Source organism: Oncorhynchus mykiss, chromosome 3, assembly GCF_057628025.1.
Source record: "Oncorhynchus mykiss isolate SJ-2025 chromosome 3, ASM5762802v1, whole genome shotgun sequence".
Taxonomy (NCBI): domain Eukaryota; kingdom Metazoa; phylum Chordata; class Actinopteri; order Salmoniformes; family Salmonidae; genus Oncorhynchus; species Oncorhynchus mykiss.
The window spans coordinates 22,087,502-22,105,260 of NC_143024.1; the positions used below are offsets into that span (position 1 = coordinate 22,087,502).

The window sequence follows — 17,759 nt, forward strand, 5'->3', positions numbered from 1 at the left end:
TAAAACGCCTCTCTCTTTCCTGCAGGTTTCCCTATAGTTGGTTACTTTACCCTGGCATTTGCTGTCACTGCCTTTTTTCAAGTGTTGGCACATTCCAGCATCATGGTACCCTGCATCCCACTGCTGGTTTGCCTCTGAAACTAAGCAGGGTCGTTTCTGGTTGTTCCCCAAATGGGAGCCCAGACGGGTGTACCAAAAAGCCGGATTTGTGATTTAGCGAGATCTGTCAAAACCAGAATTTGTGCAATCTCTGAATTTTCTCCAGAAAGAGAGCCTTATCATCAGATTCTTGTTCTTCACTATGGCCTGTCTCCTTGGAAAATCCACTTGACACCGGAGCCTGCATTGTTTGCCGTACTTTACAAAGGGAACACATTTTTGGACCTCAAATATATCCTTTAGATCATTCAGAAAAATCTACTTTTGAACGTTATCGTTTTTCCGCACAATCACTCATATATCTAGAAAATTTACTCAACCCATATATAGCAAATGTAACCCAACGCGGTTTCACGTCGACTGCTAGGTCAACTATGTGTATTGCTTAGAGATTTTCTTGCCACTGGAAATGTCCTGTACAATGTGGGCGATGCTGAACTATATGGCAAGGCAACGGTATGTAAAGAAGAATATGTTTTTTTATGTCTGTGTTGCATTCCCTGGCCATCAAGTTGTCCATATAATCAAGGATAACTTTTATAGAATGCAGGTACAATCAGTTGACTGCCAGCGATGCTTTGCTAATCTCAAATTATTAATAAATCTAGGCAACATGATAAAAATAGTACATCGCCTAATTCATCCCGCAGATTTTCCAAACATCATTGGTGCTATAGATGGCCACAGATCTCCCATTCAAGCACCCTCTGGACCAAATGAAGGAGGTTACGTGAATTGAAACAACTTTAACAGCCTAAACTTTCACCAAACCAAATCATTTTCACAAACAGTCATTGAATTCAATGATCTTCCTTCCTTCTTTTGTCAGATGATCTGACTCCCATGGGCTTACAACTAAACATTGAACAACATTGCTGCCGGTGTTGTCACGAGAAGCACTCTATGAATTCAATACATTAGTCTTTATCCTACATAGGCTATGGAATGGTCCTACCATTGCAATTGTGACATATGTTACTTCAATTGACATATTACCCACCAGCGCTGCAGTAACAGTGCTCTATAAAGTGAAAGCATTGTTCCTAATTAGCCATATGTGTAAACTAGGCCTGTTAGATATTGGAACCATTTAACACTGTCTGTAATTTTCTGCCAGGCTCCCTCTCTGGCTTTTGTGGCAGCAGATGTATTACTTTTGGGAGAAATATCTTAACATATTTGTTGTGTTGTACAATTGTTTCTTGTTCTAGACTTTTGAAATATTGGGCTCTGTCTTTTGACTCCATATCTGTCATTTTTTCTGTCACCGAAATGAGGACCTTTTTGAATGTTGCGTGCACGCGCCAGCTGGTCAACCAATCTGCGCTTCACTTCAGCCGAATAACTTCAATGAACCAAGAAATCCTGGACTTCCTCATCTGGTTAAGACAAGCCTGATATGTTCAGGAAATCCTGAATTTGTTAAACCATATTTCTGGAATACCCCTCAGATGTAGCTGGAAGTGGTAAAAAAAATAAACTAGTAAAAAAAATGTCATGAGGGAAAACACCTGAAAAATGTACATGTGAAACTTAACAAGTGTTTGAAAACCACATGTATCTGTGTGTGTGTGTGTGTGTGTGTGTGTGTGTGTGTGTGTGTGTGTGTGTGTGGTATTCAAGCTACTGTAGCCCCTGACATGTTGTGTAGTGGTTAATATTACAAACGGTGATTTAGAAATAAACTCTTTCTCTCAGCATGACTTCTGAATGAGGTACCTGTCTCCCTCCCTCTCTCTTTCTCTCAGCATGACTTCTGAATGAGGTACCTGTCTCCCTCCCTCTCTCTTTCTCTCAGCATGACTTCTGAACGAGGTATCTGTCTCCCTCCCTCTCTCTTTCTCTCAGCATGACTTCTGAATGAGGTACCTGTCTCCCTCTCTCTCGCTTTCTCTCAGCATGACTTCTGAATGAGGTACCTGTCTCCCTCCCTCTCTCTTTCTCTCAGCATGACTTCTGCATGAGGTACCTGTCTCCCTCCCTCTCTCTTTCTCTCAGCATGACTTCTGAACGAGGTATCTGTCTCCCTCCCTCTCTCTTTCTCTCAGCATGACTTCTGAATGAGGTACCTGTCTCCCTCTCTCTCGCTTTCTCTCAGCATGACTTCTGAATGAGGTACCTGTCTCCCTCCCTCTCTCTTTCTCTCAGCATGACTTCTGAATGAGGTACCTGTCTCCCTCTCTCTCGCTTTCTCTCAGCATGACTTCTGAATGAGGTACCTGTCTCCCTCCCTCTCTCTTTCTCTCAGCATGACTTCTGAATGAGGTATCTGTCTCCCTCCCTCTCTCTCTCTTTCTCTCAGCATGACTTCTGAACGAGGTACCTGTCTCCCTCCCTCTCTCTTTCTCTCAGCATGACTTCTGAATGAGGTACCTGTCTCCCTCTCTCTCTCTTTCTCTCAGCATGACTTCTGAACGAGGTACCTGTCTCCCTCCCTCTCTCTTTCTCTCAGCATGACTTCTGAATTAGGTACCTGTCTCCCTCCCTCTCTCTTTCTCTCAGCATGACTTCTGAATGAGGTACCTGTCTCCCTCCCTCTCTCTTTCTCTCAGCATGACTTCTGAATGAGGTACCTGTCTCCCTCTCTCTCTCTTTCTCTCAGCATGACTTCTGAATGAGGTACCTGTCTCCCTCCCTCTCTCTTTCTCTCAGCATGACTTCTGAATGAGGTACCTGTCTCCCTCCCTCTCTCTTTCTCTCAGCATGACTTCTGAATGAGGTACCTGTCTCCCTCTCTCTCTCTTTCTCTCAGCATGACTTCTGAATGAGGTACCTGTCTCCCTCCCTCTCTCTTTCTCTCAGCATGACTTCTGAACGAGGTATCTGTCTCCCTCCCTCTCTCTCTCTTTCTCTCAGCATGACTTCTGAACGAGGTACCTGTCTCCCTCCCTCTCTCTTTCTCTCAGCATGACTTCTGAATGAGGTACCTGTCTCCCTCTCTCTCTCTTTCTCTCAGCATGACTTCTGAACGAGGTACCTATCTCCCTCCCTCTCTCTTTCTCTCAGCATGACTTCTGAATGAGGTACCTGTCTCCTTCCCTCTCTCTTTCTCTCAGCATGACTTCTGAATGAGGTACCTGTCTCCCTCTCTCTCTCTTTCGCTCAGCATGACTTCTGAACGAGGTACCTGTCTCCCTCCCTCTCTCTTTCTCTCAGCATGACTTCTGAACGAGGTATCTGTCTCCCTCCCTCTCTCTCTCTCTTTCTCTCAGCATGACTTCTGAACGAGGTACCTGTCTCCCTCCCTCTCTCTTTCTCTCAGCATGACTTCTGAACGAGGTACCTGTCTCCCTCTCTCTCTCTTTCTCTCAGCATGACTTCTGAACGAGTTACCTGTCTCCCTCCCTCTCTCTTTCTCTCAGCATGACTTCTGAATGAGGTACCTGTCTCCCTCTCTCTCTCTCTTTCTCTCAGCATGACTTCTGAACGAGGTATCTGTCTCCCTCCCTCTCTCTCTCTCTTTCTCTCTGCATGACTTCTGAACGAGGTATCTGTCTCCCTCCCTCCCTCTCTCTTTCTCTCAGCATGACTTCTGAACGAGGTACCTGTCTCCCTCCCTCTCTCTTTCTCTCAGCATGACTTCTGAACGAGGTACCTGTCTCCCTCTCTCTCTCCTTCTCTCAGCATGACTTCTGAACGAGGTACCTGTCTCCCTCCCTCTCTCTTTCTCTCAGCATGACTTCTGAATGAGATACCTGTCTCCCTCCCTCTCTCTTTCTCTCAACATGACTTCTGAATGAGGTACCTGTCTCCCTCCCTCTCTCTTTCTCTCAGCATGACTTCTGAATGAGGTACCTGTCTCCCTCTCTCTCTCTTTCTCTCAGCATGACTTCTGAACGAGGTATCTGTCTCCCTCCCTCTCTCTTTCTCTCTCTCTGTAAATTAGTTTAATCTAAAAGTCTGACTTAAAATTAAAAGAGTTCTCTGTCTCTCACTTTGCTTTGTCTCTCGCTCCTCTCTGAAGACTTCATGCAATAAGTCTGACTTATCCTTGCTCTCTCTCCTTCTCCCTCCCTCCACTCCCTCCTCTCCTCCCGCTCTCCCTCTGTCTCTAGATGAGTTCGTGCAGTAGCAGAGCGCTGACCATCCTGTCCACGGTGTTTGGGGCGTGTGGTCTGCTGCTGGTGGGCGTGGCTGTGTCTACAGACTACTGGCTGTTGATGGAGGAGGGCATCGTGCTGCAGCAGAACCAGAGCATGGAGGTCAAGATGGCCCTGCACTCTGGCCTCTGGAGGGTCTGCTTCGTGGCGGGTACATATGACCTCTGACCCTCAATAGCAGTGGTGAACTGACCAATCTGCTCCGGATAGAATTAGCCATAGTCAATCTAGGATCAGTTCACTCCTTCTAAATCTGAACGTTAACCATTAGGGGAAAACAATAAACGGACCTTATATCAGTGCAACTTCACAATCTCAATTTTATATACTATATTATTTTTTCATTAACGTATGCAGGGGCAGACTGGCCATCTGGCATTTTGGGAAATTGCCAGAAGGGCTGGTCCATTTTTTGCCTAACTTGTTTTCTTTGTGCAAAATTATAATTAACTGGCAAAACATGGGGGCCTCAAATAACAAAATGGGCCGGTGTGAGGGGCTCATAGAAAAAAATGGTCCATTGTGTTAGAAATGGTAGGACAGATTTTTGGTTCCAGTCGACCCCTGTATGTATGTATCTGCCTCCCTCTCTCTTTCTCATGCAAGCCTCAATTTTACACACTCCTCTTTCTTTCCCTTCTCTCTCAGGGACAGAGAACGGGAGATGTGTGGCGTCAGAGTATTTCACTGAGCCAGAGATAGAGATCACCACAGAGAATACTGCTAATATTCTGAGTGAGTATACTGTACCCTACACTTACAGCTTTACACTGCACACTCAGCATACAGCTCACCAACTTGTAGCCCTAAAAAACGGAAATGAGTTACTTCTGGTTTGTTCAGCCATTAATGGCTCGTTGGCCAAAGCCTATGGGGAAACTAATTGGGGTTTTGGATAAACAGACCAAAAAAATCAGTTCTAGGGTTAACAGAGGTTTAGGAGATCTTCTACATTTTGTTCTATGAGATAATAGCAGTCAGTTAACACGGCATGTATTCATTATTATGAAGCAGCTTTGTAATTTATGTGTTTGTTATGATTACATACAGTTGAAGTCGGAAGTTTACATACACTTAGGTTGGATTCATTGAAATTAATTTTTCAACCACTCCACAAATTTCTTGTGAACAAACTATAGTTTTGGCAAGTCGGTTAGGACAACTACCTTGTGGATGACACAAGTACATTTTCCAACAATTGTTTCTAAACAGATTATTTCACTTATAATTCACTGTATCATAATTCCAGTGGGTCAGAAGTTTACATACACTAAGTTGACTATGCCTTTAAACAGCTTGGAAAATTCCAGAAAATTATGTCATGGCTTTAGACGCTTCTGATAGGCTAATTGACATAATTTGTGTCAATTGAAAGTGTACCTGTGGATGTATTTCAAGGGCTACCTTCAGACAGTGCATCTTTGCTTCACATCATGGGAAAATCAAAAGAAATCAGCTAAGACCTCAGGAAAACAATTGTAGACCTCCACAAGTCTGGTTCATCCTTGGGAGCAATTTCCAAACTCCTGAAGGTACCACGTTCATCTGTACAAACAATAGTACGCAAGTATAAACACCATGGGACCACGCAGCCGCCATACAGCTCAGGAAGGAGACTCGTTCTGTCTCCTAGAGATGAACGTACTGTGGTGCGAAAAGTGCAAATGAATCCCAGAACAACAGCAAAGGACCTTGTGAAGATGCTGGAGGAAACAGGTACAAAAGTATCTATGTCCACAGTAAAATGAGTCCTATATCGACATAACCTGAAAGGCCGCTCAGCAAGGAAGAAAACACTGCTCCAAAACCGGCATAAAAAAGCCAGACTACGGTTTGCAACTGCACATGGGGACAAAGATCGTACCTTTTGGAGAAATGTCCTCTGGTCTGATGAAACAAAAATAGAACTGTTTGGCCATAATGAACATCGTTATGTTTGGAGGAAAAATGGGGAGGCTTGCAAGCCAAAGAACACCATCCCAACCGTGAAGCACGGGGGTGGCAGCATCATGTTGTGGGGGTGCGTTGCTGCAGGAGGGACTGGTGCACTTCACAAAATAGATGGCATCATTAAAGAGGAAAAATATGTGGATATATTGAAGCAACTTCTCAAGACATTGTCAGGAAGTTAAAGCTTGGTCGCAAATGGGTCTTCCAAATGGACAATGACCCCAAGCATACTTCCAAAGTTGTGGCAAAATGGCTTAAGGACAACAAAGTCAAGGTATTGGAGTGGCCACCACAAAGCCCTGATCTCAATCCCATTGAAAATTTGAGGGCAGAACTGAAAAAGCGTGCGTGAGCAAGGAGGCCTACAAACCTGACTCAGTTACACCAGCTCTGTCAGGAGAAATGGGCCAAAATTCACCCAACTTATTGTGGGAAGGCTATCCGAAACATTTGACCCAAGTTAACCAATTTAAAGGCAATGCTACCAAATACTAATTGAGTGTATGTGAACTTCTGACCCACTGGGAATGTGAAGAAAGAAATCAAATCTGAAATGATTTATTCTCTCTACAATTATTCTGACATTTCAAATTCTTAAAGTAAAGTGGTGATCCTAACTGACCTAAAACAGGGATTTTTGCTAGGATTAAATGTCAGGAATTGTGAAAAACTGAGTTTGGCAAAGGTGTATGTAAACTTCCGACTTCAACTGTAAATGCTTAAAAACTCACAAAAAGTGACGTTAGCTGATGATTATCTCATAGAACAAAACGTGTAAGGTCTCCCTAAGTCTCTGTTTACAACATACCTTATTTTTGGCATTTATCCAAAACCCCAATTAATTTCCCAATAAGCTTTGGCCAATGAGCCATGGCGAAGTTGATACCTACAAAAAGACGCCATTACTATTGCTCTCTATTATGGTTAGCGCATAACATTTTACCTCTAATACTGTGACCGTGTAGAGATGGTGCGGACAGCCACTCCATTCCCCATGGTGTCTCTGCTATGACCTCTAATACTGTGACCGTGTAGAGATGGTGCGGACAGCCACTCCGTTCCCCATGGTGTCTCTGCTATGACCTCTAACCTCTAACACTGTGACCCTGTAGAGATGGTGCGGACGGCCACTCCGTTCCCCATGGTGTCTCTGCTCTTCGTCTTCACGGCCTTTGTCATCAGTAACATCGGACACATCCGGCCCCAGCGCACCATCCTTGCCTTCGTCTCCGGGATCTTCTTCATCCTCTCAGGTAGATAGGCCACTCCATCTGGCCTTTATTAGTACTGCCTTCATCCATCCTCTCAGGTAGATAGGCCACTCCATCTGGCCTTGATTATTACTGCCTTCATCCATCCTCTCAGGTAGATAGGCCACTCCATCTGGCCTTGATTATTACTACCTTCATCCATCCTCTCAGGTAGATAGGCCACTCCATCTGGCCTGGATTATTACTGCCTTCATCCATCCTCTCATGTAGATAGCCCACTCCATCTGGCCTTGATTATTGCTGCCTTCATCCATCCTCTCAGGTAGATAGCCCACTCCATCTGGCCTTGATTATTACTGCCTTCATCCATCCTCTCAGGTAGATAGGCCACTCCATCTGGCCTTTATTATTACTGCCTTCATCCATCCTCTCAGGTAAATAGGCCACTCCATCTGGCCTTGATTATTACTGCCTTCATCCATCCTCTCAGGTAAATAGGCCACTCCATCTGGCCTTGATTATTACTGCCTTCATCCATCCTCTCAGGTAAATAGGCCACTCCATCTGGCCTTGATTATTACTACCTTCATCCATCCTCTCAGGTAAATAGGCCACTCCATCTGGCCTTGATTATTACTGCCTTCATCCATTCACTCAGGTAAATAGGCCACTCCATCTGGCCTTGATTATTACTGCCTTCATCCATCCTCTCAGGTAAATAGGCCACTCCATCTGGCCTTGATTATTACTGTATGTGTCCATATCCTCTGTCACTCCTGAATCATGTTAATTTGAACAAGGCTTATCTGTGTGTGATGATTCATATCTGGCCCCCTCTGTCTCCTTCCAACTGTGATTGATTATTGCTGTCTTCATCCTGTTTCAGCCTAGCCACTCCATCATTGCTCAATTTTTACTTTTGGATGTCTTCTGTACCACCTGAACAGGTTCTGACCATTATTACTGCAAATAATATCTCTGAATAAGGTCAAGTTGAGCAGAACAATCACTGGTGTCATCAGGAATTTCTGTTGACAATGGCTCGACATACAATACCAGTCAATAGTTTGGACACACCTACTCATTCCATGGTTTTTCTTTATTTTTACTATTTTCTACATTGTAGAATAATAATGAAGACATCAAAAACTATGAAATAACACATATGTAATCATATAGTAACCAAAACAGTGTTAAACAAATCAAAATATATTTTATATTTCAGATTCTTCAAAGTAACCACCCTTTTGCCTTGATGACAGCTTTTCAGACTCTTGGTATTCTCTCAACCAGCTTCATGAGGTAGTCACCTGGAATGCCTTTCAATTAACAGGGGTGCCTTGTTAAAAGTTCATTTGTGGTATTTCTTCTTAATGCGTTTGAGCCAATCAGTTGTGTTGTGACAGGGTGGTATACAGAAGATAGCCCTATTTGGTAAATATTAGTCCATATTATGGAAGAACAGCTCAAATAAGCGAAGAGAAACTAGAGTCCATTATTACTTTAAGACATGAAGGTCAGTCAATCCGGAAAATGTCAAGAACTTTGAAAGTTTCTTTAAGTGCTGTCGCAAAAACCATTAAGCTCTATGATAAATTGGCTCTCATGAGGACCGCCATATGAATGGAAGACCCAGAGTTACCTCTGCTGCAGTTCATTAGAGTTAACTGCACCTCAAATTGCTGCCCAAAATAAATGCTTCACAGAATTCAAGTAACAGACACATCTCAATATCCACTGTTGTTAATGGATTTTTGATCAATAATGACTAATTATGTATACATTTCAATCAGGACTGACTAATCAGAATACTATTATGTTACTGTATAGATGTATGAATTTTATTTTAATCCTAGTACTGAATATAATGTGTGTAATTATAATCAAGAATTAGAACAATGACTTGGTAGAAACGAATGAACATATCGTCAGACTGGCTAGAATGCTTATCTACACAGGAAGACCTTGGCTTGGTCATACATTATCTATACTGGTGGGGGTCAATGTAGGAAGGCTTGAGAACTATACTGCCATTGTTCCAGGGTGGAGGAGAGACGGGACAGTTTGAAACCTAATGACGTCATTTTCAGTTTATAACCTGTTGTAAATTGTATCATGTTCAGTACTCTCGAGAATAAACGCTAGTGCTTGATTTTTAGACTGGTCTCCGCCCATTTTATGCAAATAAGCTTCTTACAAATCCTTAAAAATGGGCTGAGTGTATTAATTGAATTGGGTATTAAACATATAGGAATTTAATTCCTCTAACAACTGTTCAGTGGAGTCTGCGTAAATCAGTCGTTCATGGCCGAATTGCTGCAAAGAAACCACATCAAAAGGACACCAATAATAAGAAGAGACTTGCTTGGGCCAAGAAACATGAGCAAATGACATTAGACCAGTGGAAATCATCTGTTCTTTGGTCTGATGAGTCCAAATTTGAGATTTTTGGTTTCAACCACCATGTCTTTGTGAGAAGCAGAATAGGTGAACGGATGATCTCCGCATGTGTGGTTCCCACCGTGAAGCATGGAGGAGGAGGTGTGATGGTGTGGGGGTGCTTTGCTGGTGACACAGTCTGTGATTTATTTATAGTTCAAGGCACACTTAACCAGCATGGCTACCACAGCATTCTGCAGCGATACGCCATCCAATCTGGTTTGCGCTTAGAGGGACTATAATTTGTTTTTCAACAGGGCAATGACCCAAAACACACCTCCAGGCTGTGTAAGGGCTATTTGACAAAGAAAGAGAGTGATGGAGTGTTGCATTCAAAAACCTGGCCCCCACAATCACCCAACCCCAACCCAATTGAGATGGTTTTGAACCGCACAGTGAAGTTGAACCGCACAGTGAAGGAAAAGCAGCCAACAAGTGCTCAGCATGTGCGAACTCCTTCAAGACTGTTGGAAAAGCATTCCAGGTGAAGCTGGTTGAGAGAATGCCAAGGGTGTGCAAACCTGTCCTCAACGCAAAGGGTGTCTACTTTGAAGAATCTAAAATCTAAAACATATTTTGATATGTTTAACACTTTTTTTGTTACTACGTGATTCCATATGTGTTATTCTATAGTGTTGATGTCTTCACTACAATGTAGAAATGTAGAAAATAGTACAAATTAACTTCTTAACGCTACCCATCCCTTAAGCGGAATAATTGTCATCAGCAACCGCTGAATAGCATGGTGCCACAGTCAAATAATATTACCTAAAATATTTATATTCATGAAATCACAAGTGCAATATTGCAAAACACAGTTTAGCCTTTTGTTAATCCACCTGTCTTGAAATTATGCTTTACAGCGAAAGCAATCCAAGCGTTTGTGTAAGTTTATCGATCGCACGATAAAACATTAAGTACACTTAGCATCAGGTAGCTCTGTCACGAATATCAGAAAATCAATCAAATTAATTGTTTACCTTTGATGATCTTCGGATGTTTTCACTCACGAGACTCCCAGTTACACAACACATGTTCCTTTTGTTCTATAAAGATTATTTTTAGATCCAAAATACCTCCGTTTGTTTGACGCGTTATGTTCAGAAATCCACAGGAGCGGTCACGACAATGCAGATTTTTCCACAGAAAAATGTAAAATGTTTTTTATAATCAATCCTCAGGTTGTTTTTAAAATATATAATCGATAATATATCAACCACAAATGTCTTTCACAGTAGGAGAGGGGAAAACAATGGCTGTCCAAATTCTGTTGCGGGTGCAAAACTCATGTGACCACTTGACGCGATGTTATCGTTCTGGCTCATTTTTCAAAATAAAAGCCTGAAACTATGTCTGAAGGCAGTTGACACCTTGAGGAAGCGATATGGAAAGGAATCTGGTTCATATCCCTTTAAATCCAGCAAAGGGAGGCTATGGAACATGGAGTTTTCAAAATAGAAGCCACTTCCTGTTTTGATTTTCCTCAGGGTTTCGCCTGCAATATCAGTTCTGTTATAATCACAGACAATATTTTGACAGTTTTGGAAACTTTAGAGTGTTTTCTATCCAATACTAATAATAATATGCATATATTAGCAACTGAGACTGAGGAGCTGGCCATTTACAATGGGCACCTTTTCATCCAAGCTACTCAATACTGCCCCTGCAGCCATAAAAAGTTAAGAAAAATCCTAGAATGAGTAGGTGTGTCCAAACTTTTTGACTGGTAGTGTATTTTGTATTGTAAATCAGAGAAATATCTATCCTCTGTGAAGCTGTTTGGGGACATTTCTGCTTTGTAGTTCACTCTCCTGACCAGGAGGCAGCAGTGATGAGGGTGCTCCATATTCTCTCTATGGAAGAGAGCGAGAGAGAGAGAGAGATGAGAAGATATCAAGAATGGCATTCAAAACATAACAATTCACCTATGATATGTTAGGAAAAACAGGTATATTATTTAAGGCCAAAAAGCAGATAATCACATTCCTGCCTATGCTGTGGTTTGTTTGTAACACAGCAGTGTTTCGCAAACTCGGTCCCCCTTGCATGCATCTCTGTCTGTCTGTCTGTCTGTCTGTCTGTCTGTCTGTCTGTCTGTCTGTCTGTCTGTCTGTCTGTGAGTGAGTGAGTGAGTGTATTTTAGTATGCCAGTGTTACTTATTTAGGTAAAGATGATGAACCTCTACATTATAACTGACAGGACATGGTTTCCATGCACTTTCCTTTTACATTCACAGCCTATACTGACTGACAGGCTCCCGGTGTACAGAACAGATGCTCATACACCATATATGTATGTGGCTCTACGTGCGTTCTAATTGTACATTCTTCACATATGGGGCATCACATGCATTTTAATGTTGTATAAATGGTTTGCTCAGAAGAGTGGTATTTTAATGTTGTATGTGGAGTTTTTCCAATGAGGAAGGTCTTCTCTAACTCTTTACTGAAAGCTGCTCGGTGTCTATATCCCACAGAAAGATCTTACAGCATACACAGAGCATCACAGCTATAGGGGACTGGCTTAGTGTCCTGTCCTCTACTATATCCTTTTGAATGGGGGTCCTCACTCACTCTCTCTCTCTCAAAACAGTTCAGTTTAAGGGCTTTATTGGCATGGGAAACATGTTAACATTGAGAAAGCAAGTGAAGTAGATCATAATCAAAAGTGAAATAAACAATAAAAATTAACAGTAAACATTACACACAAGTTCGAAAAGAATAAAGAAATGTCATATTATATATATATATATATACAGGGTTGCAGCGATGTGCACATAGTTAAAGTACAAAAGGGAGAAAAAAATAAACATAAAAATGGGTTGTATTTACAATGGTGTGTGTTCTTCACTGGTTGCCCTTTTATTGTGCCAACAGGTCACAAATCTTGCTGCTCTGATGGCACACTGTGGTATTTCACCCAGTAGATATGTGAGTTAATCAAAGTTGGGTTTGTTTTCTAGTTCTTTGTGGATCTGTGTAATCTGAGGGAAATATGTCTCTCTAATATGGTCATACATTTGGCAGGAGGTTAGGAAGTGCAGCTCAGTTTCCACCTCATTTTGTGGGCAGTGAGCACATAGCCTGTCTTCTTTTGAGAGCCATGTCTGCCTACGGCAGCCTCTCTCAATAGCAAGGCTATGCTCACTGAGTCTATACACAGTCAAAGCTTTCCTTTATTTGTTGTCAGACACAGTGGTCAGGTATTCTGCCACTGTGTACTCTCTGTTTAGGGTCAGTCACAGTGGTCAGGTTGTCTGCCACTGTGTACTCTCTGTTTAGGGCCAAACATCATTCTAGTGCTCTCTATTTTTTTGTTAATTCTTTCCAATGTGTCAAGTAATTATCTTTTTGTTTTCTCATGATTTGGTTGGGTCTAATTGTGTTGCTGTCCTGGGCTCTGTGGGGTCTTTATGTGTCTGTGAACAGAGCCCCAGGACAGGCTTGCTCAGGGGACTCTTCTCCAGGTTCGTCTCTCTGTAGGTGATGGCTTTGTTATGGAAGGTTTGGGAATCACTTCCTTTTAGGTGGTTGTAGAATTTAGCTGATCTTTTCTGGATTTTGATAAATAGTAGGTATTGGCCTAATTCTGCTCTGCATACATTATTTGGTGGTTTACGTTGTACACAGAGGATATTTTTGCAGAATTCTGCATGCAGAGTGTCAATCTGTTGTTTGTTCCATTTTGTGAATTCTTGGTTGGTGAGCGGACCCCAGACCTCACAACCATAAAGTGCAACAGGTTCTATAACTGATTCAAGTATTTTCAGCCAGATCCTAATTGGTATGTCGAATTTATTGTTCCTTTTGATGGCATAGAAGGCCCTTCTTGCCTTGTCTCTCAGCTCGTTCACAGCTTTGTGGAAGTTACCTGTGGCGCTGATGGTTAGGCCGAGGTATGTAACGTTTTTTGTGTGCTCTAGGGCAACGGTGTCTAGATGGAATTTGAATTCATGGTCCTGGCAACTGGTCCTTTTTTGGAACACCATTATTTTTGTCTTACTGAGATTTACTGTCAGGGCCCAGGTCTGACAAAACCTGTGCAGAAGATCTAGGTGCTGCTGTAGGCCCTGCTTGGTTGGGGAAAGAAGCACCAGATCATCAGCAAACAGTAGACATTTGACTTCAGATTCTAGTAGGGTGAGGCCGGGTGCGGCAGACTGTTCTAGTGCCCTCGCCAATTCGTTTATATATATATATATACACACACACAGTGGTGCAAAAAAGTATTTAGTCAGCCACCAATTGTGCAAGTTCTCCCACTTAAAAAGATGAAAGAGGCCTGTAATTTTCATCATAGGTACACTTCAACTATGACAGACAAAATTAGAAAAAAAATCCAGAAAATCACATTGTAGGATTTTTAATGAATTTATTTGCAAATTATGGTGGAAAATAAGTATTTGATCACCTACAAACAAGCAAGATTTCTGGCTCTCACAGACCTGTAACTTCTTCTTTAAGAGGCTCCTCTGTCCTCCACTCCTTACCTGTATTAATGGGACCTGTTTGAACTTGTATTCAGTATAAAAGACACCTGTCCACAACCTCAAACAGTCACACTCCAAACTCCACTATGGCCAAGACCAAAGAGCTGTCAAAGGACACCAGAAACAAAATTGTAGACCTGCACCAGGCTGGGAAGACTGAATCTGCAATAGGTAAGCAGCTTGGTTTGAAGAAATCAACTGTGGGAGCAATTATTAGGAAATGGAAGACAATTTTTCAGTTTTTGATTTGTTAAAAAAGTTTGAAATATCCAATAAATGTCGTTCCACTTCATGATTGTGTCCTACTTGTTGTTGATTCTTCACAAAAAAATACAGTTTTATATCTTTATGTTTGAAGCCTGAAATGTGGCAAAAGGTCGCGAAGTTCAAGGGGGCCGAATACTTTTGCAAGGCACTGTACACAAGACCACTGATAATCTCCCTCGATCTGGGGCTCCACGCAAGATCTCACCCCGTGGGGTCAAAATGATCACAAGAACGGTGAGCAAAAATCCCAGAACCACACGGGGGGACCTAGTGAATGACCTGCAGAGAGCTGGGACCAAAGTGACAAAGCCTACCATCAGTAACACACTACGCCGCCAGGGACTCAAATCCTGCAGTGCCAGACGTGTCCCCCTGTACATGCCCAGGCCCATATGAAGTTTGCTAGAGAGCATTTTTATGATCAGAAGAAGATTGGGAGAATGTCATATGGTCAGATGAAATCAAAATGGAACTTTTTTGGTAAAAACTCAACTCGTCGTGTTTGGAGGACAAAGAATGCTGAGTTGCATCCAAAGAACACCATACCTACTGTGAAGCATGGGGGTGGAAACATCATGCTTTGGGGCTGTTTTTCTGCAAAGGGACCAGGACGACTGATCCGTGTAAAGGAAAGAATGAATGGGGCCATGTATCGTGAGATTTTGAGTGAAAACCTCCTTCCATCAGCAAGGGCATTGAAGATGAAACGTGGCTGGGTCTTTCAGCTTGACAATGATCCCAAACACACCGCCCGGGCAATGAAGGAGTGGCTTCGTAAGAAGCATTTCAAGGTCCTGGAGTGGCCTAGCCAGTCTCCAGATCTCAACCCCATAGAAAATCTTTGGAGGGAGTTGAAAGTCCGTGTTGCCCAGCAACAGCCCCAAAACATCACTGCTCTAGAGGAGATCTGCATGGAGGAATGGGCCAAAATACCAGCAACAGTGTGTGAAAACCTTGTGAAGACTTACATAAAACGTTTGACCTCTGTCATTGCCAACAAAGTATTGAGATAAACTTTTGTTATTGACCAAATTATTTATTATTAATTATTATTTTCCACCATAATTTGCAAATACATTAATTAAAAATCCTACAATGTGATTTTCTGAATTTTTTAAAATAATTTTGTTTGTCATAGTTGAAGTGTACCTATGATGAAAATTACAGGCCTCTCTCATATTTTTAAGTTTGAGAACTTGCACAATTGGTGGCTGACTAAATACTTTTTTGCCCCACTGTATATATATGTTGAAGAGGGTGGGGCTTAAGCTGCATCCCTGTCTCACTCCACAGCCCTGTGGAAAGAAATATGTGTGTTTTTTGCCAATTTTAACCTTGCACTTGTTGTTTGTGTACATGGATTTTGTAAAGCTGTATGTTTTTCCTCCTACATCACTTGCCAAATTGAGGCAAAAGCTTTTTTGAAATCAACTAAGCATGAGAAGACTTTGCCTTTGTTTTGGTTTGTTTGTTTGTCAATTAGGGTGTGCAGGGTGAATATGTGGTCTTTCGTACGGTAATCTCTCTCTCTCTCACACACACACTTTGCTCCCTCAGAGTCCTCTCTCTCTCTCTTTTACTTGTTATGGCTGCAATCCCACTACCGGGATCGATATGACAACTACCAGTGAAAATAGAGGGCGCCAAATTCAAATTCAGAAATCTCATAATTACAATTCCTAAAACATACATATGTCTTCTATCATTTTAAAGTTAATCTTGTTGTTAATCCCACCAAAGTGTTCGATTTCAAATAGGCTTTTCAGTGAAAACACTACAAACGATTATGTTAGGTCTCCACCAAACCACAATAAGCACAGGCATTTTCCAGCGAAATATAGCAGTCACAAAAAGTAGAATTAGAGATAAAATTAATCACTAACCTTGAATTATCTTCATCAGATGACACGCATAGGACTTCATGTTACACAATGCATGCATGTTTGTTTGATAAAGTTCATATTTATATAAAAATATCTGAGTTTACATTGGCGCATTACATTCACTAGTTCCAAAAACATCAAGTGATTTTGCATAGCCACATCGTTTCAACAGAAACACTCATCATAAATTAGTTAAGTTATACACGTGGAATTATAGATATACCTCTCCTTAATGGACACGCTGTGTCAGATTTCAAAAAAACATTACGGAAAAAGCAACCCATGCAATAATCTGAGACGGACCTCAGAACAATAGTCAAATTATCCGCCATGTTGGAGTCAACAGAAACCAGAAAATACATGATAAATGTTTCCTTACCTTTGATGAACTTCATCAGAATGCTGTCCTAGGAATCCCAGGTCCACAATAAATGCTTGATTTGTTTGAAAATGTCCGTTATTTATGTCCAATTAGCTACTTTGGTTAGTGCGTTTCAAATCAAATCATATTTATTTATATAGCCCTTCGTACATCAGCTGAAATCTCAAAGTTCTGTACAGAAACCCAGCCTAAAACCCCAAACAGCAAGCAATGCAGGTGTAGAAGCACGGTGGCTAGGAAAAACTCCCTAGAAAGGCAAAAACCTAGGAAGAAACCTAGAGAGGAACCAGGCTATGAGGGGTGGCCAGTCCTCTTCTGGCTGTGCCGGGTGGAGATTATAACAGAACATGGCCAAGATGTTCAAATGTTCATAAATGACCAGCATGGTCAAATAATAATAATCACAGGCAGAACAGTTGAAACTGGAGCAGCAGCACGGCCAGGTGGACTGGGGACAGCAAGGAGTCATCATGCCAGGTAGTCCTGAGGCATGGTCCTAGGGCTCAGGTCCTCCGAGAGAGAGAAAGAAAGAGAGAAAGAGAGAATTAGAGAGAGCATACTTAAATTCACACAGGACACCGGATAAAACAGGAGAAGTACTCCAGATATAACAAACTGACCCTAGCCCCCCGACACATAAACTACTGCAGCATAAATACTGGAGGCTGAGACAAGAGGGGTCAGGAGACACTGTGGCCCCATGTGATGATACCCCCGGACAGGGCAAAACAGGAAGGATATAACCCCACCCACTTTGCCAAAGCACAGCCCCCACACCACTAGAGGGATATCTTCAACCACCAACTTACCATCCTGAGACAAGGCCGAGTATAGCCCACAAAGATCTCCGCCACGGCACAACCCAAGGGTGGGCGCAA

The 17,759-nt window shown here is 42.2% G+C and overlaps 1 protein-coding gene across 1 annotated transcript in view; it reads left to right on the top strand.

Moving 5' to 3' along the window:
- Positions 1–17,759, top strand: part of LOC110520833 (voltage-dependent calcium channel gamma-7 subunit-like) — a 35,877-nt gene that overhangs the window by 14,307 nt on the left and 3,811 nt on the right. The window contains exons 2-4 of the mRNA XM_036968585.2: positions 4,215–4,410; positions 4,908–4,994; positions 7,322–7,462. Coding sequence (XP_036824480.2) covers positions 4,215–4,410; positions 4,908–4,994; positions 7,322–7,462 — 424 coding nt within the window. The remainder of the gene's footprint in view (positions 1–4,214; positions 4,411–4,907; positions 4,995–7,321; positions 7,463–17,759) is intronic.